Genomic DNA, 26,988 nt, shown 5'->3' with positions numbered 1-26,988 from the left:
TGGAGGGAGAAGAATCAATCTGTCTCTGACAGGTCCCCCAGGAAGTGCCAACAATGTACCAGGTGCTGCCCAGAGCCCAGAATTACCCAGGGCTGGATTCTTGGGCCTGGGAGGGGCCTTGGGAGAAACTTGGCTCCAGAAAATTCCTTGATTCATAGCACTGAATAGATATTATCAAAGTTGGCCTCCTGGGCTGTTGCAGACTTTTTAGGCTGCACAGAGGATCTGGGGGTGAACTTCCTGGAGGAGGAAGGCGTTCTGAGGGGAGGGGGGGTCAGACAGCTACCTCTGGCACCCACACAGTCCATGCCACAGGGCGCTCCTGTGACTGGGAGCTTCTGTCACCCTCCCAAGCGTTCTGAGAGGCATCAAATTTTTTAAAACCCTAAAGCCATTTCCCAGCATTGAATTCCACTGCTCCCTTTCACAAACCCTCCAGCACTGAGGCCACGGGGAAGAATGGAAGCCCCAACACAGTCTGGGAAGAAATCCCACCTCATGGAGCTCTGTCGCTCCTGCCACGCCCTCCCCCGTCCCCCGTGGCCTGACCCACCCAACCCTTCAAGGGCCCCCGAAAACGGCCCTCTTCCTCAGAGAGTCCTGCCCTGCTCACTGGACACTGTCAGGACCCCACCAGCATGGACTTCTCCCTCTCCCCGTGCCCTTCTCCTTGTGCCTCATTTCACAGCAAGCCTGGAGTGGCCTTCAGAGCTACGCAAAAGCTGGCTCCTCGGTGAGGCCCAGCCACCCAGACTGGAGTAATCCTGTCAGTGATGGCTCCCAGCTCCTGGCAGCCACAGCTCCCAGATCCCACTGCCCATCACTCCCAGTTCCCACCTGTCATGGCTCCCAGTTCCCACCACTCATAACTGCTAGTTCCCACCAATCATGGTTCCCAGATCCCACTGCCCATCACTCCCTGCTCCCACCAGTTATGGCTCCCAGATCCCACCGCTCATCACTCCCAGTTCCCACCTGTCATGGCTCCCAGATCCCACCACTCATCACTCCCAGATTCTACCACTCATCACTCCCAGTTCCCACCACTCATCACTCCCAGGTCCCACCAATCATCACTCCCAGTTCCCACTGCTCACCACTACCAGATCCCACCAGTCATTGCTAAGGATAGGCTCATAACTCAGGCCAATCAGGGTCCATCAGAACAAGTCTTGGGGATTCAGTGTGAAGAAAAGACAAGAACTATTAGTTCTATTTCCCTCCAGATGTGAAGAAGAAATGTAGGGGCCAGACCTATGCATAGGCACCTTGCAGTCACGTGAGTCTGAGAACGGAGTTAACTAAGAAANTCTGTCTCTCTCTCTCTCCTAGAAATAAATAAAAACATTCAAAAAAAAATTAATAAAAAAAAAAAGAAAGCAGAACTGAGAAAAAAAGAGAGGCTGATGGGTGTGTGCAACTGATTCCTAGGAATATCGTCGGCATCTGTATCCTGGATCAAGCTGCACCTGAATTCATTACCCCAGGACCATTCAGTTCCATGAACTGATGAATTTCCTTTGTTTTAAAGCTGACCTGAGTTGGGTTTCTGTCCCTTACATCCCAAAATACCCTCGTTGATACACAGCTCTCTTTATCAGGGTAGAAGAGATGCTTTTTGTAAAGTTAATACCCATTCCATGGGTTTTAAGTCACAGTATAGAGCAGATCTGGAGGAAGGGGGAGGCAGGACTGGTTTTTTGAAAGGGCCTTGGGGAGGCCAGGACCTTGAGGGCTGGAGATTGAGGTCTGCTGCTTCCTTCCCTTTAATCCCCTCCGCTGTTGGTCAGCCTCATTCCACTGCAGGAGGGGTCAGTTCTGGGCCATTGTGCCCCAGAGGATGAGCCGTGACTCAGGCAATCAGAATTGGTGTCTATGTGACAGTATGTTGTGATGAAAGGCTACCTAGGTAGCCCGAGAAGCCTGGTGCAAATCCTACCTCTGGTGGCCGCATGCTAGTGATGACAGAAATGACCAAAGGGAGCAGGGCACACTCCCCGTCTGGCTCTCCCTTTCCTCATCACACCCAGGCTTCCTCACCACAGAGGCTGAAAACCCAAGGCACCACTTGACAAAGAGAGACCTGAGAGAGTTAACTTCTCATTTCCCACCTTTGGAGGCTGCGATGTGAGAGTGTGACTCCTAGAGCCGTCTTGTGACCCAAAGTCAAGAGAACCAGAGACTGACAAGATGACTATGGCAAATGAGAAGGAGGGACATAACCTGGGCCCTCGAAGAGAGCCTCTGGAAAACAGAAAACAACAACAACAAACAACAACAAAACACCTACATCCAGACTTCACTTTGCAAGAAAAAGCCAACCCCTATCAATGAAACCACTTCTCATAAGATGTTTTGTTACTTGTAACCAATTGCATCCTCAGTGATTCACTTCTTCTCGTAAAGTGGGAGCAAGCAAGTTCCTCAGAAGGAACGGTGGGGGTTAAATGGGAGAAGGGCTATGGGACTTGGTGCAGAGCCGTCGCCGTATGAGCTTTCCAGTTTCCGTCGTGAATGCGGAGATGCGCCGCACACCTGCAAGGGCAGGGGCGGAGGGCAGTGCTCCGGGCTGGAGGAGCGATCAGCTAGGGGACCCCTACACAGCTGTGTGGCTGCAGGCAAGTCCTTTTCCTTTCCTGGGCCTCAGTTTCCCCCACCTGTACAAGGAAGGGGCTAGAGAGGAATCTCCCAGAGGGAAGACGGGGACACAGAGGGACGAGGAAGACAGGGGCAGGAATAAGAAGCTGGCCGAATTCTCCCAGGCGCTCCCGGGGTGTGTGTGTCCATCTCGGCATGGTGCAGGAGCCACACAGACACAAAGGTCACCGCACGTGCTGAGTGTGCCCTGCTGAAGAGGTTTGGGGCCTTCATGGTCCCTCCCGCCTCCTCCCACACCCAGGCCGACTCACCCCAGAAACCCAGCCTGTTGTAAACCCCCAAGGACAGCTCCTGAGGCTCATCTGTGCCACATGGGAGCCCGGGGCCTCTTTACGAAGCTCGCCGAGAAGGCCACGTCTTCTCCCCACACAGCACCCGTTCCCCAGTGCCTGCGGTGTCCCCGCACATCTGTGTCACCACGGGTGCTTGCTCCCACCCTCACATCCCGACCGCCCTCTCCCCAGCAGGATGCCTGGTTCCAGAACCTTCTCTGGACATACCCCGAGCGAGCTGGGAAAAGCTGGCCACTGGTCAAGGAGAGGCACAGAAAGCAGGTGGCGGCGGGTCTGCTGGGTGTGGAGGCCTCATCCCCCTGGGGCTGGTGTTAGGTTTCCATAGAAGGGAGGTGCCCTGGGGCAGGACATGGTCACCAGGTCCTGCTGGCTTCTCCCAGGCCTCCATGCCCTAGCTGTCCCTCCACCCCCGACCGCATGTGACTGTGACCCAAACCTCCTGCAGCAACCGAGCTGAGCCCTCATCCCTCATCCTCTGTGTGTGACCAGGGGTGTCCGTGACTGCCCATGTGCCACCCCCTGTGCTCAGGACCTCTTAGGCACGTCCCAGGGAGCCCGACGAGATGGGGCCCTGCTGGAGGGGAGGCCCGCTCCCTTGCCCACCTCCCATGAGAGCCTGGCTGTGCCAGGCAGTCCGCATGCCCCCTCCTCCAGCCCGGACGCTCGCCTGTGTGCCCTACACCCACAGCCCACCTGCCCCCCCCTCCGTGTCAGGACAGACCCAGCCAGGCGGACACCCCACAGAAGACTGAAGGGCAAGAAGAAAGAGAGGCTGGGACACTTATTCCCCAGATTCCCTCCCTGTGGGGACATGTGGTGGCCGTCACTGCATTTCCATACCTACAACCGCGGCTCCTGCCAAGTGGTCCCTCTTCTCCAGCTATACTTTCTCCAGTGACGCAGTTCCCTTCACTGACCCTCAGGCCTCCGGGATGTAAGAGCTCCCGGGTCTTACCAGCACCAGGTCTGCAACAGGTCTCAGGATCCTCCCAATGCTGCCCACACCCCCGTAAGTGATCCCTTCATCAAACTCTCTGCCGGGACCCCAACTGTGGCATCTACGAGAGCCCGGCTGGGATGCGGGGTGAGCGGCACCACCTCCGGGCCTTGGGTCTGTCCCCTCCGCCGATGGACCACACCCACCGGCCGCAGGGCCAGGACCGAATGACCAAAGACGTAGTGCCAGGCTGGAAGGAGGCTGTCAGCAAAGACAGCTGCTGTCGCTGGGACCTGTTTATTTCCAGTGAAATGTTTATGTTGGTCCTGGATAAGAGTAGGGACGATTTCTCAGAAGAGGGCTCCACACTGGCTTTGTGCCCAAGCTTCACCTGTTCCTCCCACCAGACCGTGAGCCCCTCGTCGGATCCGCACAGCATCCCTCTCGGACACATCTACCATCCTCCTCCCCATTCTGTGGGCGAGGAAGGCGAGTACAGCTGAACAGAAGGAAGGCAGAGGGCCCTGGCGGCCTCGTCCCCTCGGGCTATGGTCCCCAGAGACCATTTGTGCAGCGGACACTGCGGTGCCCACCCAGAACCCCCTCCAGGACTCACACTTGCCGCTGCCCGGCTGCCCAGGGCACAGCCGCTGACGCTCGAAGGCGAGCTCTTCTAGGAGCTGCTCTCCCACCATGGGAGCCACCTCACCCACGGTCACGAGCCCCCCGGGGCAACTCCAGCCAGTGACCGGACTCACAGCCTCTGCCGTGGCTGCGTCCCAGCCCACTGTCCTTCCCCTGCTTCCTTACGGGGGTCTCTGCCCAGAGCCCTTCCTGGAAATACCCTGTGTGTGAATTTCCAGGGGCCCTGATCTAAGACCATGGGGGACCCAGTGGGCCGCTGGCCGGGGAGACCATAGGCGGGAGCACTACCCTGGGAGGAGGGGCTGCAGGCTGACAGCCCAGGGTCCACACCAGGTGCTCCTCCTCTTCCCATTCTTCCTCTTCCTACAGCTCCTCCTCCTCTTCTTCCTGCTACTCCTCTGTTACTCCTCCTTCTGCTCTTCCTCTGTCCCCTCTCGCTCCTCCCCTTCCAGCTGCCCCTCCCCCTCCNTTAGCTGCAGCTGTATTCCTCTGGGCGACTCAGATGAAAGAGAAGAGAAGGCAGCATTTTGGGGAAACATTTGGAGTATTTTCTCCTCAGCCACATTCTTTAAGTCATAGTGGATGCACTGACTTCAAGCAAATATTCCCGTGGGCCTCGGGTGGGAAGGGCAGGGGAGAGCCGCGTCCACGGGGCAGAGCTGGCGGAGGGCAGTGGGCACGGCGTCCGGCCCGGGCCTCAGGAAAAGGAGTGTCAGCCCAAACTGGAAAGAAGAGTTTCCTGGTCTACACTGGGACCTTGTGAGACAGCGCTGGCCAGGTTACAGCTGCTGAGACGCCCTCCAGGCTCCCTGCCCTTGGGGTTCAAGTCCAGCCTGCTGCCCGCCTCTCGAGCGCTCCACGGACTGGCGTCCGCCCAACTTGGGGACTCGTAGGAAGCCCCGTCTCAGAGACAGACAGCCCCTCACCCTAGACCTGTCTCCTTCCAGGCTCCACTCCCCCCAGGACACCTGTACGCTGCTGCACACGGGCACACACACTCAGACACACCCCTCGTGCTGCACACACAGACACCCTCCTGGCGTGCATGGCCCCCTGCATCCCCCAGCCCGTCCACACCCTCACAGTCCTCACCACACCGTCACACGTGTGCTCACGCTCACCTGCTGCCCCACTCCCAGGCACACACACACATGTGTACACAGTGTGCACACTCACACACACCACCACACACCACTCAGCCCCACATGGCACATGCTTATATAGTCCCTCACCCACCCCACACCACACATACTCCTGTGCTCAAACACACACACACACTCCCCACATACTCCCATGTGAACGTACACATACTCCCCACCCACCCGCTTGCATACAACCCACACACACTCCCCCCACATGCTCATATGCATACAACACACACGCACCTCCCTTCTCACACACACACATGCACCTCCCCTCACATACACACACCATACATGCACCTCCCTCACACACACACACACACCACACACACACACCTCCACTCACACACACAGATTACACACACATGCCCCTCCCCTCACACACACACACACACCACACACACATCCACCTCCCCTCACACACACACCACACACACATGCACCTCCCCTCACACACACACACACCACACACGCACCTCCCCTCACACACACACACACCACACACACATCCACCTCCCCTTACACACACACACCACACACACATGCACCTCCCCTCACACACACACACACCACACACGCACCTCCCCTCACACACACACACACACGCACGCACCTCCCCTCACACACACACACATGTCCCCTCACACAAGCTCACACTTGTCATACACACATACTCCCCCCCACACTCACACGCATCCCACACACACCCTCAGAGGTGAGGGAACCTGATGGTGGAGGCCAGCAGACGGGCCCTCCGCTGCTTCCTGGCCAGGGGCCCTAGGCCAGGCCTTGGCGTGGCTCACCTACCAACTGATTGTAGCACAACCCTTTCCAAGGGCTGTTGTGGGCACTTCAGGTAGAACCCCATTTTCGAGGTGGGACGGACAAGCCCAAGTGGGCCAACGGCAGTTCCCGGAGCTGCCTCCTACCCCCAGCGCATCTCTCCCAGACACACTCTGTCTGCTTCTTTCTCATGAGCGGACTCACCCCAGGGTGGGGGAGGGGGGGAATGTGCTGACTAAAGGGCAGGCGCTCAAGGGGTCTGCCCTCGGGACGGGGTCTGGGGGGGGATGTGGACTGTGGCGTGGATGCTCATCAGGTGACCCACTGTAGCGTGAGGGGCAGGGAGGCCAGCAGGAGTGAGGTGGGGCCACCGACCCTGCTGGTTCCTCCCAACTTTGGAGTAGGGGTGACTTGACCTGGGCGTGCATGCATGCGTTCATTCATTCATTCATTCATTCATTCTCCTACTAATTCATCTTTCCACCACATGTTTGTTTAGTCCCTGCCCTGAGCTGAGCCCTGAGTTGGTGGCCAGGTGGGCACAAAGAGCCAAGCCCCCTGCTCCCTGGAAGCTCCCACTCTGCGGGGAAGGTGACCACACACCGCACACACCTGCCCCTCCCGCAGTCACACACCCCCCACCCCACAGTCTGCTTCCCACAGCCCTGCTGGAAAATGTTTTTGAGCCCATGGAGGGGTCTGAATCAGAAGGGGTATCAGAGAGCACTGACGAATTATTCATGTTGTTCTGGGTACAGACAGTACCGTTGCTATGTTTTTAAAAAATCTGTATTGATTGGTGAAATAACATGATGTCTGGGGATTTGCCCTTGATGGGTCCAGTTTAGAAGAATTGGGGTAGAGACTGAAACAATGTTGATGGCTGTGGGCCAAATGTTGGGGTTGCTGTAGCTCGGGGCTCATCTTACCGTCCTGTCTCCATCTCCCCCATCATCCCCCACTACCTCTGACCTCACCTCGTATGTCTTGTCCACCACCCTTAAGTTCGACGGATCCCTTGCTGATCCTCCAACACACTGCCAGCCCTATGGGGACACGTGGCCCCAGCACCCAGAGATGCCCATGTCTGTCCAGACCCTCTTCTCTTGACCCACAGACATGGGCGCCTTCAGGGACAACCCTGAAGATTAAACTTCAAAGACCCATGGCCTCGGACCTTGAAGACAGTGCAACCGTCAGACCTGAAACACACATCCACACAAGGCTCCGATACAAATGTTCACAGCAGCACTATTTGCAGGAGTCAAAGCGCGAAACGACCCAAGCGCCCATCCATTGATGAGCAGATAAACAAAATGTGGCATGTGCGTGCGATGGAATAGGACACAGCCATGAAAAGGAATGAAGTACTGATACATCTCAACATAGATGGACCTTGAAACCATTAAGCTAAGTGAAATAAGCCAGACACGAATGCTCACCTACTGTACAACTCCATTTATACGGATGCCTAGGACTGGCAAATCCAGAGGGAGAGAAAGCAAGCTAATGGTTGCCCAGGGCTGAGGGAGTTAGGAGTGGGGAGTAACTGCTAACTGCTAATAGGTACGTGGTTTCTTTGGGGGTGATGAAAACATTCTAAAATTGTTATGGGGCTGCTTGCACAGCCCTTCTGTAAACACTTAATGGCAGGTCTTTCTGAACCGCACAAAGCCCATGCTGCCTCAGGGCCTTTGAAGCTGCTAGGCCCTCTGCCTGTGACACCTTTCCTCTGGTTCGTCAGCTCCAGTTCTGCTCCTCAAAGCAACTTTCCGTGGTGATCCATGCACTCTCCCCCCCTCCCCGCTGTCATATACCCCTGTTTACTTCCTCCAACCCCCCGGGACACTTGGAGATGACTCGTTTTCCTCCCCCTTCCCTGCCTAAATGTCAGCTCCCAAAAAGCACTGCCCTCATCTCCCATGCAGGAGGCATCTAGAAGAGGCTTGCCTCATAGGCGATGCTTCGCCAGCACTTGGATGCAATGAAGGAGTGAGCAAGTGAGCAAATGAATGAATTCATCCTGGCTCAGGAACATAGCTGGCCATTTCCTTTGCAGCGGGATCTTGTAAAGGGGCCCCGGCTTAGTCCACAGGGATCCAGGCTGACAGCCCAGAGAGGGGCTTTATAACTGGGGACAGGAGGAGTCATAAGGACACCCAGTGCATGGAGGGAAGACCCAACAATGAGGCCATGCTGGCTGAGCACCCTCCGTGCCACTGGCCCACCCCCAGATGAACTGCCCTGACCCCGCCAAGCCCTGTCTGGCTGACCAGGTACCAGTGAAGCCCTTTGACCCGCCGCCATCCGGGTCAGGAGGGTGGGCTGGCCTGGCCTTGGGTTCTGTGTTGCCTCCCATGTCCCAGAGGACAAGGGCGCAGACACACGTCCCCGGAGAGGTGCCTTTTCCTGCCCCTGATGGAGTCAGGTTTTTTCCAGCCAGGCAACTGGGAAAAACACCCTGGGTTATCTCTGTGCCAGGCCAGTTTCCAGAGAGGAGGGGTGGGGCCTCCCCCGGAGGCAGAGGGTCCACGATTGAGGAATAACTTACTTCTTACTGCTCTGAAGCCACAGGAGCTGAGACCCAAGGGCTCAGAGGACCCTGGGCTTTTGTCCCAGCCCAGCCACCGAGAGCTGCGAAGCTTTGATGCCTCATCCTCCCTTCCTGAGGCTGTCTCAGTACCACGTGGGCCACCCCGCGTGTCTAGTAGAGTGCGGGTGGGCCTGGAAGGTCCTCTGAAGTCACATCGCACCAAAGGAACTGGAGCGTCCCAGAGCGGAGAGGAGTTCCCAGCTTGCTGACCAGGAGTCCTAGCTCTGGCGCCTCCAGGCTCCGTGACCACGGGAATATCCCTTCACCTCTCTGAGCCGGGTTCTTCAGAAAAAAAACCAGGACTTAAGAACAACAATGGAAACCATCTCAGGGTTGCTAACTGAGGCAGAGCGTGGGATGTGCCTGCTTCACAGGAGGGAGCTAGAGGACAGGGCCTCAAGGGGCCTGGTCGGTCTGTCCACGTTTTTGCAGAACAATTTTCGGCAGATGATGCCGTCGAGCTGGAGGACCTGGGGAGCAAAAGCGGTCCTTCCTCGTTGTTATAGGGCGTGACTCTCGACTGAGCCTGCAGGGTGGGGGTGCACATCACGGACGGAGTGGACTCTCTATCCCCAGAGGTGCCAGCCCAATGTAGATCAGCACCATCCAAAACAGCGGCCACCAGCCACTGTGGCCAGTCTGCACACAGGTGAGCTTTATATGTAGAGCAAATGCCAGGTCTCAAAGACTTCTTATGGAAAGAAAATAACATAAAGCGTCTCAAGATCTTCATGTTGATTACATATCGAGATGACAGTATTTGGGGGGTATTCGACGAAGTAAAATATATAATTAAATGTAACACCCCCTTTTTAACCTTTTTGGTAGGGCTACAAAAAATTTAAGTTGCCTGCATGGCTCATGTCGATTTCTATTGGGTGGCTGGTCAGTTCCCTGTTGCTGAAAGCATGGCCCTAGCACCAACAGCATGGCCTCGCGGGGGCTTGTAGGAAGTACAGATCCTGGAGCCTGCTCTTCCACATCTGCTCCCTAGGGAATCTGCGTGCCTGTGTAAATGTGGGATGCCTGGCAGATGCCTCGACTGGAGGTCTTGGGGACCTGCGTTTCAGGCACAGAGTGGGCTCCGACGGCCCGAAGTCCAGCTTGCATCATGTGAAATACTAATGGATGCCTCTGTCCCTGAGTCATACACTTGGTCCATGGCCATCCTTCGAACCCTGCTCTCTCGCACCGGGAAGCAAACATACTTTCAAGTGAAAAGGGCAGCTTTGCGAGGGACTAGTCCCTGTTAGAAGTGAACGTGGAATGCACCATTGGTTGGCACCTTGTAACTTTTCAAAGTCTGGGAAATAATCTCAGAAAATAACTGGAAAACAGATCTGTGTGTTAGACTACAAAAACCAATGTAACCAACTCCCCCTAAATTCCTCCTCTTTTTGCTCTCTGAAAACTTGGCCCACGGGCATTACATGGCACTAAATATAGAAATGGTAAGCGAGGACATCACTCAGAGGTGCCACAAGTTGCCCAGGGCCTGTTACGGTTGAGTTGTGAACCATTGAGAGCTGGGAGCTGTAATTAAAATGCTGACAGCCTCCCAACTCTGAGCAGGCTGGGCGGGAGCAGGCCTGGGAGCCCACAGGAGGGGAGCAGCGAGGGTGGTGCCTTTCCGAAGGCATATGGGTCCAGGTTCAAAGTCCGCCGTTGGCTTTCCAGGACACAACCAAACCCACACTCCTCACAGGGTCCGGAGGCGATGNTGCCCATGTGACTTCACCTCCTACCCTCCCCACTCTCCCCCTGCCCCTCTCTCCCTTCTTCTCACTGTGCTTTCCTTTTTCATCATGGGATTTATTGCTCTCTGACAGTACATTCTCTCTCTGATTATTTGTTTGTCCTCTGCTTTCCCTCTGGAATGTCAGCTCCATAAAGGCAAGTACCCTCTAATCCCAGAACCTAAACCAGTACCAGACACATAAATAGGTGCTTGATAAACATTTGCTGAATTAATGAATGCATGGATTTCCATCCCTTTCTTTGAGCTGGTCTGGTGATCTCACTGGGAAAATGTCCAACTTGCCAGCAATGAGCTCAGCTTTTCACCCACCCATTCAACCAGCCATCCTTCCAAATAACCATCCATTCATCCATCCATCCATTCATCCACCTGTCCATCCACATAACCATTCATCCAACGATCCTTCCAAATACAGTCCATCCCTCCATCCTTCCAAATATCTATCCATCCATCCAACCATCTTCTAATATCTACCCATTCAGTTGTCCATCTATCCATCACATAACCATCCAACCATCTGACCAACCACTCAGCCATCCAAACCAACCCCCATATGGTTAGACCTCCAATCCTGGGGTCTCACCATCCCACCATTTGGGGTCTTTTACCAAATCCAGTTTGTGCCATCATGAATATATGCAGTGATTCACCATTTTCCTCTGTTACTACAATGTAAGAGCCTCAAAAGCAGAAGTATTATATCTGATTTCCAATGCCTAACACTTAGGAGTGAATGTTTACTGGATGAATATTTTCTCCTTTCTCCTTATTTACTTCCTCTGCATTTCCCATCAGACTGTGAGCTCTCTGATGGCAAGGGCAATGCTTTCAGTCACCTGTAGGTCTCTAAAATCTCACACGTGACACAAAGAAGATACTATAAATATGTAATGAATAAGTGAGTGAGTGCAGAAGAGAGGAATATAGCAAAAGTATAGACTCTGGACCCAGACTGCATGGATTCAGATCCTGCCTCTCTATTCATTAGCTATGTGACCTTGGGTGAGTCAATGAACTTCTCTGTGCTTCAGTGTCCTCATTCATAAAAGGCAGTTGACAACTGTACTTACCTCACTAGGTTGAGATTGTTATGAGTTAATAGAGATAAAGTACTTCATATAGTGCCCAGAGTAAGACAAAGCCTACACAGGAGTTTAAGAATGAAAGCTCAATGTCAACCTGGCCCAGAGGAACCAATATTGAAGGCACAGGCTTGAGTTTAAAAGGCAGAAGGAAGCGTCTGTCTGAGCCTGCACTGTTCCCATAGGAGGCCTCCTATAGCAAACACTTTAACTTTTCCCAGCCACACTGGGATCATTCGGCAAACCGTCAATATTATGTCAGGTGGTCATAAGTGCTATGTAGAGAAAGAAAACATGGAAGGGGACAGGAAGTGGTGAGGCAGATGGGGCAGCAGTTGCAAATGAAGTGGTCAGAAAAGGCCTCTTTAGGAAGGTAATACTTGAGCGAAGACTTGAGAAGGTGAAGGGGTGAATGTCTAGAGGGTGAACATTCCAGGCAGAGGAAACAGCAAGTGCAAAGGTCCTGAGGTAGGTATAGACCCAGTGTGCTTAAAGAGCAGGTGGAACAGAGTGAGCAAAGAGGAAGTAGAAGGGGATGAGGTCAGAGGGTCACGGGGGCCCAGGTCATAAAGAGCTTTGTCGGGCATTGTGAAGACTTGATGTTTACTCTGAGTGAGTTGGGAGCCACTACAAAGTCATGAGCAGAGGAGAGATGATTTCACTTATGCTGGAAAAGACTGCAGGGGTCGAGGTGGGAGAAGCGAAACAAGTTAGGAGGCTGTTGTGCTACTTCAGGGAAGAGATGATGGTAGCTTGGCCAGAGGATCAGGGGTACGGGCTGTTAGAAGGGGGAAGATTCTGGAAAGATGTTATAGGTAGAATCAACATATTGGATGCAGAGTGTGAAAGAAAGCATCAAGGGCAAAGCAAGCTTTTGGGGCTGCACGACTGGAAGAATGGAGCTGGGGGCTGGGGGCAGTGAAGCAGGGGCCCGTTTGTGGGAGAGGTGGGGCTTCCAGCAGGCATTCCGGGGTAGACAGTGGGAGGCACCTGCATGTGTGAGGCTTGACTTTGGGCGGGGAATCTGGGCAGGAGATGGGACTGGACAACCCTGCAGGTCCCGGAAGGTGGCATGTTCCTGGTACCCGTGGCGTGGGGACCAGAAAGGACACGGGCAGGGACCTCTCGCTGGAGGTGGCTGCTCACACATGACTGACAGACCCAGACAGACCGCCCCTGTTTGGGAGCCGGGAACACCAGTGTGGCATTGCAAGGGCTTGGTCTCCTGTTCTCTCAGTAAAGTGACAAATCCCAGTGACCTCCCAGACATCTGCTCCTCACTCCTTCCAGTGTGCTACCTGTCTGGTATGTGGGGAAAATGGAGCTTAAAGAACCTTAGGAATAGAATATAGGGATTAAAACCTAACTGTAACAGGACTACTATCGTTACTAATAATAATATTCATAATAGTGGCTACTATTTTCTGAGCCCTCATCATGGTCCCATTCAGCCTGCACAGCACCTCTGGGAAGTACACAGATCATCATTTTTCTCCCAACTGAGGCTCAGAGGGGGAAGGTTGCCAAGGTCACGCCATAAACAAGTTTTGCAGTTGGGATTTTTATCGTAGCACTTTCCACGGCCGTGTCATCCACGGCTCCCAGTGTAGAACAAAAGTCCAACATCCCTTCATGAGTCAAGAGCACAGTGTGGCCAGGAGCCCCCTGACCTGCCTCCCCCCACCCCCAGGACCCTCAAAGCCCAGGGGAGAACTGCTCCCCACAGGCAATCCTCCTAGCAGACTGCGTGGCACCCAGCCAGATCCTCAGTTGCCTTGCCTGCAAAATGGGCACATTTTCGCCCCTCTCTTGGAAGAGACTTTCAAGCCTTGGCCATCAAGGTGTTAAAAGAAAGGTTTTGCAAATTATAAAGTGTTTTACCAATGTTCTTGTTAGAATTATTACTTTATAATACAACAAATCCTCTAGGCTCCCTCTCCCCCAAATATACATATACATACACACACATATATTATATATATAAACATATGTGTGTATATACATATCACACACACACTATATATATATGTGTGTGTGTATATACACACACACACACACGCACTATTGCAGGCTGAGAAGAGGTTGCATAGAGCACAGGCTACAAAGGCAGACGGCTGGGAGAGAATCCTGACTCACATGTTATCCATCTGAGCAGCCTCAGTGTACCACTTAACTGATCTGCACCTCAGTTTTCCTCATCTGTAAAATGGGAGTGACAACACAGACCCTTCCCTGTGAGATTGTTTATGGAGAGCACCTGGAATGGGCAGCCACATATTATGTCAGGCCTTGAGAGACCTGCACAGAGCAGCTGAGTGCTGGGCTCGCATGGCCTGCATCCTCCTGGCCTCAGGGCCTGGCCCCACCCCTAACATCCCAGAAGGCCCGGAGATAAGGTAACTCATTCTGCTACCTCTGAGACTGGCCAGGAGCCTGAGATGCGGCTCAAGTCATTGCCTGGACCCCAGCTGCCCAACTGTGGAGTGGTGTTAACAAGGATTCCCCTACCTCCCGAGGTTATGAGGCCAAGGAAACAGATTAACTCTATGGGACAGAGCAAGCACTCACCCCTGTGTGCAGCGTTTAATATTTGTAACTCTAAGGCACATGCAAGGTCATGATTTAAAGAAGCCCATTTCTCAGGCAAGGAGACTTTTTCAGGACACGCCGATGCCTGGAATTCTCTTCAAAGGACACGCAAGCTTTCAGATTTAGGGAAAGTGACCTGCCTGCTCCCCCATGTTGCGGGGCCCCACCCTGCTCCTCCCTCCTCCCCTCCAGGACCATTCCTGCCCTTCTCGCCCTGTCTCCCCTCCACCACCACTTGGCTCCTCCTCCCTTCATCCCAGCAGATTTGATAACACCCAGGAGCCCCAGTCCCCCTGCTGAGACAAAGGCAGCAATTGTCCCTGGTGGGCGCCTTCTGACTAGGTCTCACCATGGTGAAATTGAGCCCCCTCGGCTTCACCCCACTTGGGAGGCCCCTCAGGGCCCCCTCCCCACCTCAGTTCGGTTTCAAATGAGTCCCCTGGCTGAAGGGCCAGCAGCCACACTGGGAATTCCTTCCAAGAGAAATCAGATGGCCACTGTTTGAGAACCCCCAGGGCTGGCTGGGGGCCAGGAGGTGAAAGGACTCGCTCCCACTGCTGCCAGGACCTTCTTGGGTCCCCTTAACAACACACCACTGTCTGTGTCCACGGCTCCCCTAAGCTGACAGGCGCTGTCCACCAGACCTCCCTGCAATGAGGAAACCGCCCAACACAATACGGGAGCCACGAGCCACATGGGGCTCCCCAGCACTGGAAATGTGGGCCGAGGAGCTGAATGTTTACTTTTATTTGTTTGTAATTGATTTAAAAAGCCACAGATAGGGGCGCCTGGGTGGCTGAGTTCCTTAAGAGACTGACTCTTGATTTTGGTTCAGGTCATGATCTCGTGGTTCATGAGTTTGAGCACCGCACAGAGCCTGCTTAGAATTCTCTCTCTCTCTCTGCCCCTCCACAACTCGCTCGAACTCTCTATAAAAATAAACAAACTAACTAAAAATATATACAGGTATGGCCTGTGGCAAATGTAGTGGCCAGCACAGCTGTAAGCACCCATGTCACTAAGAGCACCTACTGTGTGCCAGGGTCCATCTCTGGGAGGTGCCAAGGTGGCCTTCACAATTGTCTGGAAAGACGACAAGGATCTGGCAGCACAGAGATGTGACCCCCATGGTGACATCACCAGGCTCAGTAAGCCCCGAAACCTTGTTAAAACAGAAGGTGCCCCAGGTCTCCGCACAGGTGTGGGCACCAGGCATGCCCAGGTGCGGACATCTCATCCGGTGGCATCCTGAGCCCCCCGAAGGGCAATGTGCAGAAGTCTCTCCACATAGCCAACTTCCCTCCTGGCCCCAAAGTTTCTGGGTCTCCCGGGCAGAGGACAGTGGCCCAGGACTTGCCCAGGGCCCCCATTCCCAGAATGGGAGAGGAGTCATCCACAGCTTCCAAATGACCAGCCCCTGGGGCCTTTGCTGGCGGGAGCCGAGGACTAGAGAGCCTCCAAGTTCCCCAAAACAGGGCATCTGACAATCTCAAGAAACATTTTAGAATCATAGGGGTGTCAGAACTGGGGGTGAGGATAAATGCATCCAAGTCCGAGAACCCCTCCAGCTGCTAATAAGACAGGTCAGTGGTTGAGAACTGAGGCCGGAGTTGGCCTGCTAGGGTTCAGATCCGAGGGTAGCCCCTGCTGGGTGCCACCTGTGTGACCTTGGGCAAGTTTCTGAACCTCTCTGTTTCTCAGTTTTTCCATTTGTAAACTGGAGACAACACCACAGAGAGCTAACCTCATACAACTCTTGTGGGATTAAACCCAGCACATGCATTTCAAGAGCTAAGATTAGAATAGTGTTTTTATTCCCCAAGCAAACACCAGCTGGTCTCGCTTTCTGGGAGCAAGTTTTCTCTCAGTGGAGCTGAAACTTGCATCTTCCCATCTTCCTCTATCATGAGCCCTGGTCCTGCATGCCACCCCACCGCCACCCCCCAACCCACTCTTCAGTGACGGGAGGCTGTCCACTCCAGGCTGAGCCACCTGAGCTACCTCCTTTGGGCCTGCCCTGGGCAGCTTGTGCCCATGCCCAGGTCAGGGTCAGGAGGTGCAACATGGGCCGCTGAGTTCCAGGCACCATGGAGCTGGAGACCCAGAGACCTTTGTCTTCTATAAGCTCTGCCCCTGCTCCCCAGCCCCGCGGCCTGTCCATCCCCTCCTTCCCCAGCACCCACTGCTATCACAGAGGCATCACTGATGGGACCTGGCTGGGCCCTGCCCTGGCTGTGTCATCAGAAAAAAGTAAAAACACTTCAGGTCTCGGGAGGCATCCTCTTCCTGTACCTGGGCTGATACTCCGACGCCTCCTCAGCAGCCTCCACTCCAGACTGGTCCTGGCTCCTTCCTCTGGGTCCCCATACCCGGCCTGGCCGGCCCAGGGAGCTGGCCCCCACATCAGCACACACAATGCCCAGCCAGGCTCCCGCTGGGCCAGCCACAGGGGTCGGGCACGAATCCCACTTTGTTCTGTGAAATAAGCCAGTCGCAAAAGGACACATACGGCATGATCCCACTCATATGAGGTGCCTAGGTCAGGCAGATCTATAGAGACAGAAAGCAGGATGGCGGGTGGCGAAGAGGGTGAGCGGGCACTTCCTGTTTAATGGTTTGGGAAGTCGAGAAATTTCCGGAAATGGACGATGGTGATGGTTGCGAAACAAGGTAAATGGACTTCTAGCACCAAACTGCACGTTTCAAAATGAATAGGATGGTGAGTGTGACCCTCTGTGTATTTTACTACAATTATAAATAAATAAATTTTAAGAAAATAAGAGAGAAGCCATTCGTTGATTTAAAAATGATTTGGTCACTAGAAAACGAATCACAGACTTTGGCACCAGGGTTCAGTCAGTTCTGAGCCAAAACCAAAAGCACTATCCACAAAAGGAAAAATTGATGAATTGGACCTGATCGAAGTTCAAGGCTCTGAAAAGACCCCGTGACAAGGAAAAATAGATAAGCTAGACACTGAGAAAAACCCATTAGCAAAAGCCACATGTCTGACAAAAGGCTAGCAAGAAACCTCAAAACTCAACAGTACAAGCAAACAATCTAATTGGAAAACGGACATATAGGGGCACCTGGGGGGCTCAGTCAGTTGGGCGTCCGACTCCAGCTCAGCTCATGATCTCACAGCTGGTGGGTTCAAGCCCCATGTCAGGCTCTGTGCTGACAGCTCGGAGCCTGGAACCTGCTTCAGATTCTGTGTCTCCCTCTCTCTCTGCCCCCCTCCCCTACACATGCTCTTTCTCTCGCTCTCTCTCAAAAATAAATAAATATTAAAAAAATAAAAATAAATGTTAAAAGTGGGCACGAGACATGAGAACATTGCACTGAAGAGGAAATATGGATGACAAACATGCACACAGAAAGACGGGCGGCTCATTGGCTATTAGGGAACCGCTGGTTAAGGCCACAGCATGACATTGCACACGCCTACCAGAATGGCAGCAATAAACACCAGTGACAATGCCGGACGCAGGGAAACTGGGTCCCTCGTACATTGCGGGGGAGGGGGGGATGCGCTTTCTTCCCAAGTGAACCAGACAACTGCCGTGCATCCCGGCGTTGGCCTTTATCTCAGAGAAAGGTTGTGTGTCGTGACTGTATCAACATCCATATCCAGGCTGTGATATCATACCACCGGTTTGCAAGCTGTCCGGGAAAACTGGGCAAAGCTACGCGCTGTCTTTCTGTGTTCTGACAACTGCATGCGTATTTATAACATGTTGACATCACAACATTGAATTTCAAACTACAAGAAACACAGTAAAAATTGAATTTGAGTTGAACGGCATATATTTTCTTAGTATAAGTATGTCCCACATAATATTAGGGACATACTCGTACTAAAACAAGTATTTGTTATCTCAAATCCAAATTGAACTGGGAGTCTTGTGTTTTTATCTGGCAATCTTACTCTTGGGAAATTCCCCAAGGTAAGAGCAGATACTTGTCATTTCATTCATTCACTGAACAAATATCTCTTGAGCACTTAGTACGTGTCAGGCACTGTCTTAGGCACAGGGAAAATGGACATATAGGGGTACCTAGGGGGCTCTGAGCAGGCTCTAGGCTCTGAGCTGTCAGGGAACACACCTGTGACCTTACCTAATCCCTACCCTGTGATGCAGGCATTGTAGTGGAAGAAAATGGGCAATAAAAACATAATGAGCTGTGTAAATACGATAATTCATATGGTGGTAAGTGTTACATAGTAAATAAAGCAGAGTAGGATCCAGAGAGAGCTGAAGTGGATGTAGGGGAGGAAAGTCTGGGTTGGGGGGACTCCTGAGAAGGGGACATGTGAGCAGAGACCTGAAGGAATAGAAGGAGTTGGTGATGCAAAGATTGAGGGAAGAACATTCTAGACAGAGGAAAGAGCAAGTGCAAAGGCCCTGAGGCAGGAACATGACTGGCAAATTCCAGGAATGTATGGCTTCAGACAAAGCTGGTATCCACTGGTCCTAAGAACCCTGTGTCCTCCCCTTCCCCACCATAGAGTCCCAGCATGGAAGAAACTGAAGCCCTGGAGGTCAAGATTGACCCAAAGCTGCTACTGGCTCATGTCCCTCAATTCCAGATAGAAGCCTTTGCATCTGGGAAGGTGAGAACCCGCAGCTGCTCTGAATCTGGGGCAGAAATGGAGGGCACAGTGGCCCGAGGAGGACTCGGCCTCACCTGGGCAGCCGGCTTCAGACCAGGTAGGGCTTGGCTCTCCTCAACGTGCCACCACTGACCACTCTATCTGGTCAAATATGCAAGTGGCCCTCGGGACAGTGGAGAGGAGCATAGCTGAGTAAGCCTTATCTGGGCCCCGCCCCAGCTGCCAGGGGCCAGGTCCCTGGTGTCCCTTGACTCACAGGCCTGCCTACAGCCAGGGCAGGGTGAGAATCCAGCTCCCAGGAGCACCCAGACCAGACGGGGCAGGGCAGGAAGGGACAAGACTGCCCCCTCCCCCCCCCCNCTCCGGTGGAATTCCATCCCCCTGAGCTCACCTCCCTCGGAGCGAGCGGCACATTCCAGCAGGGCCAGCCCCATCCCAGCTGGGCCCCCATCCCTGGAGGCTGCGTCTCTGGGGCTCAGTCACCACACTCCCAGGAAGGGATCGCTGAGGGCCCCTCCCTCCATCAAGGCCCCCAGAGCTGCCCCACACTTCCCTCTCCGTGCACAGCAAGACCTCGACAGCCTGCCCTGCCAGGTGTGCTGTTTGTGGAGGTGCCGAGAGGCCATTCCCCTAACCCCCTGGCTGGGGTTCCAGGCTGGGGCCTGGCAGAGGCTGGGCTTTCCTGCACCCCAGAGGGGCATTCTCCATGTGCAGGGGAATGCATCGGGAAGGGTCCCTGCACCCAGCTCTCCTTCCACCCTCTCCTCCTCCTCATAGACCCCCTGCCCCCGTGCCCATTTCCCACGGGGAAATGCCCAGCTCTCCTGCTTTCCCACGTGAATCCTCCCTCTGGTCAATCCTACCAAAGGCCAGGGCTTCTGTTACTGCCTCCTGCTGGTGGCTGCCGGGAAGTGGCTCCAGCCAATATCTCACTCCGGAAGTAAGGTCTAGGCATCCATGATACCCCTGGGCATCGCCCCCCTTGCAGCTCACAGGGTCTCCCAGTCCCCAAGGTACCCAATTCCCCCTAATCATTTCTCCTGAGATGGGTCTTCCCCTTCCCCAGGTCATGATCCTGGTGAGAAGACCCATCCAACCATCTGTCCCCAACACAGCCCAAGGCGGGTCTTGTCTACTCTGCTTCCTAACCAGCTGTCCCTCCCTACTCTTCCGAGGCCCCTGCTGGGTTTGGGTCCCTGCCACCTTTACTCAGTTGTCCACTGTGTCTCAGAGAGGGCCCGAAACCTGCCTATGCACTTCTCCCCCAAAGTCTCTTCAGGACCTTCCTGCAGAAGGGGAAAAGTCTTACTCCTTGAACTGGCATTCAAGGCCCTGCATTTGGTCCTAACCCCTGTGCAGCCCATTCCCTATTACCCCTCTCTCCCCATACCCACAGAGCACCTCAGCAGCCGCCTGCACTGCCTGAACTATCCTCCTCCTTCCCGCTTGCCTTGTCCACCTGGAGGACTCCTACTTAACCTTCAAAGCCCTGCTAAAGAGTCCCCTCTTCCTCCTAGACGTCTCCAGACTTCTCCAAGAAGAAACCACTCCCTCTTCGTTCTGTGTGGCATTTCTCCTGTGGAGGGCAGCTCTGAAGCATATTTTTTCTTCCTCTGATCTGACGCTCTCACGAGACTGAGCATCTTGAGGGCGAGAACTGTGGTTAGCTCATCTCCCCCAGAAGGCTAGGAAGAAATCCTGCAAAGCCGCAAAGATTCTGCCATCTGAAGATGTCAGCCCAGTGCTTCTGACGCCTCTCTCCCTCCAGCCAAAGACCCCAGGATTCCAAACTCCATGTGTGAGGGGGCCAACCTAATATTCTACCACCCCGACCTGCACGGGCTGTGATTTCAACCCAAAACTATCATGCCCCTCATTTTCCAATAGGGAGAGGCTATACTTCTAAAATCGCCTTCCCCAAAGAGCTGTTGGCACCCGCATTTCTATCTTCTCCCCTGATTGTTCTGATTCAACCCTGAGGGTCACACAACTGCACGAGACGGAGGGGGAGCCCCACTGGCCTGTATCAGTGCCCCCACCTCCCCAGGCCCAAGGCCCACATCTGCAGGTGAGCGCCTGGCTCTGCCCGGGCTCAGACCTGCACTGGAGACCTATAAGGGCAGGATGCCCATGGCGTTTATCCTCCCTCGTCTGCCAGGTGAGGCGGTGGCCGCCCTGGGTCCCCAGTCGTGGGGCCCACCACCGTACCTCTGCCCCTTAGGACACCTACCCCTTCCCTGACTTGTTCCCTCTTTTGTGTCTCACCAGCAGCCAACAAGCCCAGAGCCTGTGGTCGGGTTGAGTCTTGTCTTCTCACAGCAGGAGCAAGGGAGCCAGCGATAAACACATCTGTGATCCTTTCCAAGATGCTCAGTCAGGAGCAGCTGCGGGCTGGCCCCTTCTCTGCTGTCAGCAACCCACCTCTGCTGTGTGTGGGGCCCACGGAAACCTACTGGGCGGGAGGCCCTGCAGTGGGACCCCATCTGCTTGAATAGCGAATAGCGCACTGCAGGGCCCTGCGGGCATCTCTCCCCCGGTGCCCTCACCTGCTGCCCCTGACCAGCACCCGAGGGTACAGAACAAATTGAGGATCATGGCCCCATTCAACAGATGGGGAAACCGAGGCCTCCAATAGGGATGGGACCCTGAGCTGATATACACTGAGCCTTACTAACCCCAGGCTAAGTGGCTGACCTTGCTCCTTGCCCCTGACCACTCGGATACGTGCCTGGAGACTTGGGGTGCCCTGTAGCAGGGAGTGACAGTCTGGCCACAGCAGGGCTGGGCTGGAAAGCTGCCTTCCCTCTGTGCCCTGCCCGCGTAGTATGGTCACTGCCCTGGGTGGCCCCCATTTGCACCCTGCAAAGAGGTGCTCGGGTCTTTTCCCGTGTGCACTGGGGAGTCCCGAATTCTACTTCTGGGTTCTGGAAAATACGTAGTGCCGGGGTGAATGGCTGCTCCCAGAAGGTCCCCTCAAAAGTCCTCCCAAACTAGAGTGGAGCTAGGTGTGGGGAGTACCCTCCACTGGGTTCCTGAAGCCAGGAGAGTGCTTCCCGCTCAGAAACGTCACGTGGACCCAGCCTGCCGCTCTTTCCCAAACCCTGTTCCTGATGCTGCCCCAAGCCTTACTCAGTCTCCTTGGAGTCAGTGTCTGTGACTTCTGTACCTCCTCTGCTCCAGAACCATCCGTGGCTCCCCAGGGACCATGAGGCACTCAACCATTCACTCTGCATGTATGTAGAAAGCCTCTGTAGGCCAGGCTCTGGTGTGTGGCCATGAATGAGACACGCAGGGTCTCTGTCCTCACCAAGTTTATGACCTCGGGAGGGGAGAAGACCCCGGAACAAGGCAGCATCTGAGAAAGGGCTAAGAAGGAATTGAAAGGGAAGCTTCTCTGAGGAGGGGACATTTGAGCTGAAACTTGAACAGTAAGAAGAAGGCGGCCCCGGGAAGATCTGAGGGGAGAATGCAAGGCCCTCTCTGCTTCTTAACCTGGCAGGCCACCTTGCAGCCTACTCAGTTGCTGTTACTCCTTCAGGGACCCATGGACCAGCCGGTCTAGGGCCCCTGAACGAACCCCGAGCCCCCACCTCTGGACCTTTGGCCATCACCTCCATACAGCAGACCTGGGTTGCCTTCACCTCTCTTCTTTGCCTAGCCAAACCTCACTCATTTGGGGGGCTCACCTCCTCCAGGAAGCCCACCAAGGTTGGTTTTATGATCTCCAATAGCCCCTAGCATCTGCATCACCCCAGAGCTGCCTGGAACAGCAGCCACAGGCCCCATACCCACTGCTTCTCAAGTCCTGTCCCATGTGATACATGCAGGACTTTCTTACCCAGGGCTGGGAATTCTCTCCTTCGGTTTTCACAGGGGCCCAAGCAGGGTAGGCACAGGTGAAGAAACTGAGGCCAGGAGAGGGAAGCCACTTGCCTTCCTTCCATCTGCCCCCAGGGAGTGAGAGCCTCCAGGGCAGGAGGGAGCCTGTGACCTGTAACCTCAGCCCCAAGGGGTGATCTGACCACAGAAATAGGAAGGAACGAGTAGCTGGGGCCCCTGGAGGGGCATGCTGGCTGTAGGTAGGCGCTCCCAGCCATGGGATTGGATGGGCAGGGCCTTACATTTTACCCCAGGACATCATCCTGGGCCCAGCCAGGTGAGCAGCTCTGCCTGGTGACTCACCCTGGCAGCGGGAGGCTCTGACACACAGGATGTGGCAAGAAGCTGGAAGGGGGAGGAGGGGGGCTGAAGGCAGCAGGACGGGCTAGCTGACCTGTCATTCTTCTGCAGGCCAGGGGTCTCGCTCCCCTCCAACGTGTGTGTGCTACCCCCAACACCTGCCCGACGGACTCCCTCTCCCACGACACCTGTTAGCACGACTTATCACACCCAGCCTGTGCTGAGGACTACTTTTGTGCCAGGCCCTGTCCCCCTCCCTGAGGACACTCCTGCCAGCTCTGTCCCCTTCTCGCGAAGGAAGGAGCGACAGAACCAGAACGTGAGCCCAGGCAGCTGGCCCGCCCTGCGACCACCCCGCCCTGACAGCGCGCAGCCGGTAGACCATGCCGGCTCCAGAGCCAGAAGCCCTGGGTTCAAATTCTGACTTTGCTCATTAGCAGTGGGAACCTTGGCTTGTTGCCTCACTGCTCTGTGTCTCCACATCTTCACCCGGGAAATGGGGATCATGAGAAGACCAATCACAGGAATGCCTTGAGGATTAAGTGAACGGATAGAGCCAGGGCTAGGAGACTACCTGACCGACGGACAGACTCCAGCAGAACGAGATCAGTGCCCCTTAACCATCTGCTGCCCGAATGGGCAGCTTGCAGCCCACACTTTGCCAGAAGACAGATGTGTTTGAGCCTCTGGTCATCGTTCTTTTCACCTTTTTCTGTATTTTATTTAAGGGTTGCCGTGACTGCCAGGTTCAAACGCCAACACTTAGAAGTGAAGGGACTACGCGTAAAAACCTGAGTAAAATCAGAGGGTTTGGTTTTCCTCATTGTTGTTCCCGTTTCTGCCTGACCCCTGTGGCTTCCGGCAGCGCCCACACATTCCTGTCAGCACAGGGGTCTATTCCTGACCCAGTGGCATGGAGCCCTCCCTTCGGATCTGTGCTGGCTCACAGATGCTTCTCTGTGGAGCTCCAACCGGCCCCCAGAGACCTTCCTCTCCCAGCACCGCCTGGGCCTGGGAGCCCCAATGTGGGCTCCAAGCACCTTGGCCTTCACAGGCCCTTCCAGAGCCCACTCTCAACCTCAGGCCTCTGTCCCGGACAGCATCCAAGCCAGGCAGCTCTGACTTGGGCACCCTGAGATGCCTGGTCAAGCTGCCTGTGCTTGAATACTTCTAGGGATGGGGAGCTCACTTTCTTGGTAACTCAACCTGTTTCTCAGTGGCTGTGGCTTGTTCTCACACTGGTAGGACCTGCCTGTCTGTGACGCCCCCCAGCCATGGGCTCTCATTCTGTCCTCTGGGCGTGAAGACCCATGTGCTCCCTTGCCTTGGGACAGCCAGCGCCTCAAAGGAGTGTCCAGTCCCCTTTCTATCCCAGCCACCTCCACTAGAAACATCCTGAAACATCCCTGACTCTTCTAAGCTGAGCCCAGAATCCAGGAGGATCTCAGGAGGCAATAAAGACAGAACAGTCACCTCCCTTATTTTGAGCTCCAGATCTTGATTAAGGTGGCCAATGGCATTTTAGCAGCCCTGGCAGCTGCTTCACAGGGATGATTCCTACTGAACTCACTTCAACCCCTCCCTACAGCTTGAGTTTTGTGTAGCTGATTTCTTGGACCCAAGGATAAGACATCACATCTGTCCCTCATTCCATCTTGCTGAGTCACATCCAATTTGTCTTAACAGGGACTGCATTACTCAACCCCTCCAGTCCCTGACACGCTTCATGCCCATACACAGATCCTGACCAGCAGCAAATTGACAATGGAGTCCAGCAGAATGAGGCTAAGGATGGAGCCCCGTGGCTTGCCACCCAGTGCCCGACACCAACCATTAGGAACAAGCTGTGTCACCGCACATCTGTGCAAGCTGCCCGGCACCCCTCCCTGGCTGCCTACCTTTCGGCCTGCCTCGTTATTGTGTAAGTTCATGAGAGTGCGGGCGTTCTGCTTGATCTCCCGGGCATCCACAAAGACCTTGGCGAAGCCGATGCCGTAGCGGATGTCGGCAGAGCAGCCACCCCACTTCCAGCCCTCGTCCTGGTGGTACTGGCCTTGCTTCTCTTTGTCGCAGCCACAGTCACTCAGGTTGCCCTGGGTACAGGCAGCGGTGATGGCGTGGGCCACGCCGGCGGCGATGATAGCATACGTGAAGGCAGCCTCCCGGCTCCCTGCAGGGAGAAGAGTGGAAAGGCTGGGGTCAAGTCCAGGGCACCCTGGGAGAAGGCCGAGCCTGGGTAAGAAGGGCAGCTGAACTCACTGTAATGCTCGCAGAGATGGACTCCTCACCCCCAGGAAAGCTCCATGTTGGGCTGATGACAATGCCCGACACCCGCCAGCCCATTCGATCCTGTCACTGAACGCCCTTGGAGCTGTCCAGCCTCTGGAAGGTTGGATGAGGGGACCTCCTTGTCAATTACCACCCCCTCCCCGCCACACTTGACGGGGCCGTGTACGCTCAGCACACGCTCACAGTGGCACACTGCAAAGTGGCATGTCTTCAACACCTGGAGCCAGAGGCCTGGGCTTGAATCCCAGGACCATCAATCCCTGGCTCTGGGACTCTTAACCAATGACAACCCCTCCTGGTGTCTCGGTCTCCTCGGCTGTAAAATGGGGACATGGCCATCATCTCTTTCTCAGAGCAATGACAGAGAACCTTAAGAATTTGTCCGTGTCGAGCTCTAGGCTCTGTGCCTGGCTCATGGGTCCCTATTATCATTGCTGTGTCACCTGTCATTGACAGGTTCACCCCTCCTCTTCTCCATGGTCCTCTCACTAGACCTCTCCAGAGAAGGCTGGGACCTGGTCCCCTTCCTGTCCGTGTCCTCAGGCATCAGTCAGATAGAGAAGGCAAGGTCTAGGGAAGGGATGAGGGACTGCCCACAGGGTGGAAGGGGAAGGAAGGGCCTGGACAGGAAGGGTCAGCAGAGGGAGGGAGTTTGGGGAGCACCAGGTAGTGCTTCACACAGGTCTTCCCAGCTGTGTGGAGATGCCCTACCAGGAGGCTGGGAACTGCCCGAAAAGATTTGCACAGGCTCTGCAGGATGGCGCTAGGGCTTTAAGTGGGAGTAAGAGGGCCCTGAGTAGCTGAGGCACAGTGGTGTAGCCACCCCGCCTCTTAACCTCTCTGATCCTTAATCTCTCCATCTGCAAAATGGGTCCAAGAGCAGCATCTGCTGTATGGAAAGCCCCAAGTGAACCCTCAGCAAGTTCACTCTCACAGTGGGGTAGGGTAGAAGCTCATGGAGGGCTCCCTAGAGGAAGAGTCCCCACGCCCAGAGCAGGCAGATGAGGCAGGGCTGACCAGGTGTGAAGGGGCAGGGAAGAGGGTTGTGATGCCCGTGACCTCAACAGTGGGTGAGGAGTGGGTGAGGCAACTTCCAAGCTGCTTTGGACTCAGGCTACACTGATGCACACACAAGTAGATGCCTCCTCCATGCACCCCCACCTGCCTCCTGGCCTTGCTCACCTAGGCTGCTAAGACACAAGCAACCTGCCTCCCATGCCATTGCCAGCCACTACTCTCCCACTGCGCGGATGCACCAGCCTGTCGAGCCGTCGGATGGCTTTATTCTACCGGGGCCCTTTCTCCACCATCCCATGCCAGCCTGTCTAGGGCATCCCCGTTCGCATGATACCTCCAATCACAGCTCCATCACATGCGGGCTGTGACTTGGACAAGCTCCTTGTCCTCTCTGAGCCTCAGTCTCC

The 26,988-nt window shown here is 54.8% G+C and overlaps 1 protein-coding gene across 1 annotated transcript in view; it reads right to left on the bottom strand.

Annotated features, from left to right (window-relative positions):
- Positions 1-26,988, bottom strand: part of WNT7A (Wnt family member 7A) — a 61,034-nt gene that overhangs the window by 12,785 nt on the left and 21,261 nt on the right. The window contains exon 3 of the mRNA XM_077763713.1: positions 25,174-25,445. Coding sequence (XP_077619839.1) covers positions 25,174-25,445 — 272 coding nt within the window. The remainder of the gene's footprint in view (positions 1-25,173; positions 25,446-26,988) is intronic.

Source organism: Crocuta crocuta, unplaced genomic scaffold, assembly GCF_008692635.1.
Source record: "Crocuta crocuta isolate KB4526 unplaced genomic scaffold, BGI_CrCroc_1.0 scaffold184, whole genome shotgun sequence".
Lineage (NCBI taxonomy): Eukaryota > Metazoa > Chordata > Mammalia > Carnivora > Hyaenidae > Crocuta > Crocuta crocuta.
The sequence above is the reverse complement of the archived record's forward strand: the minus strand, read 5'-3'. Positions and strand labels throughout refer to the sequence as shown.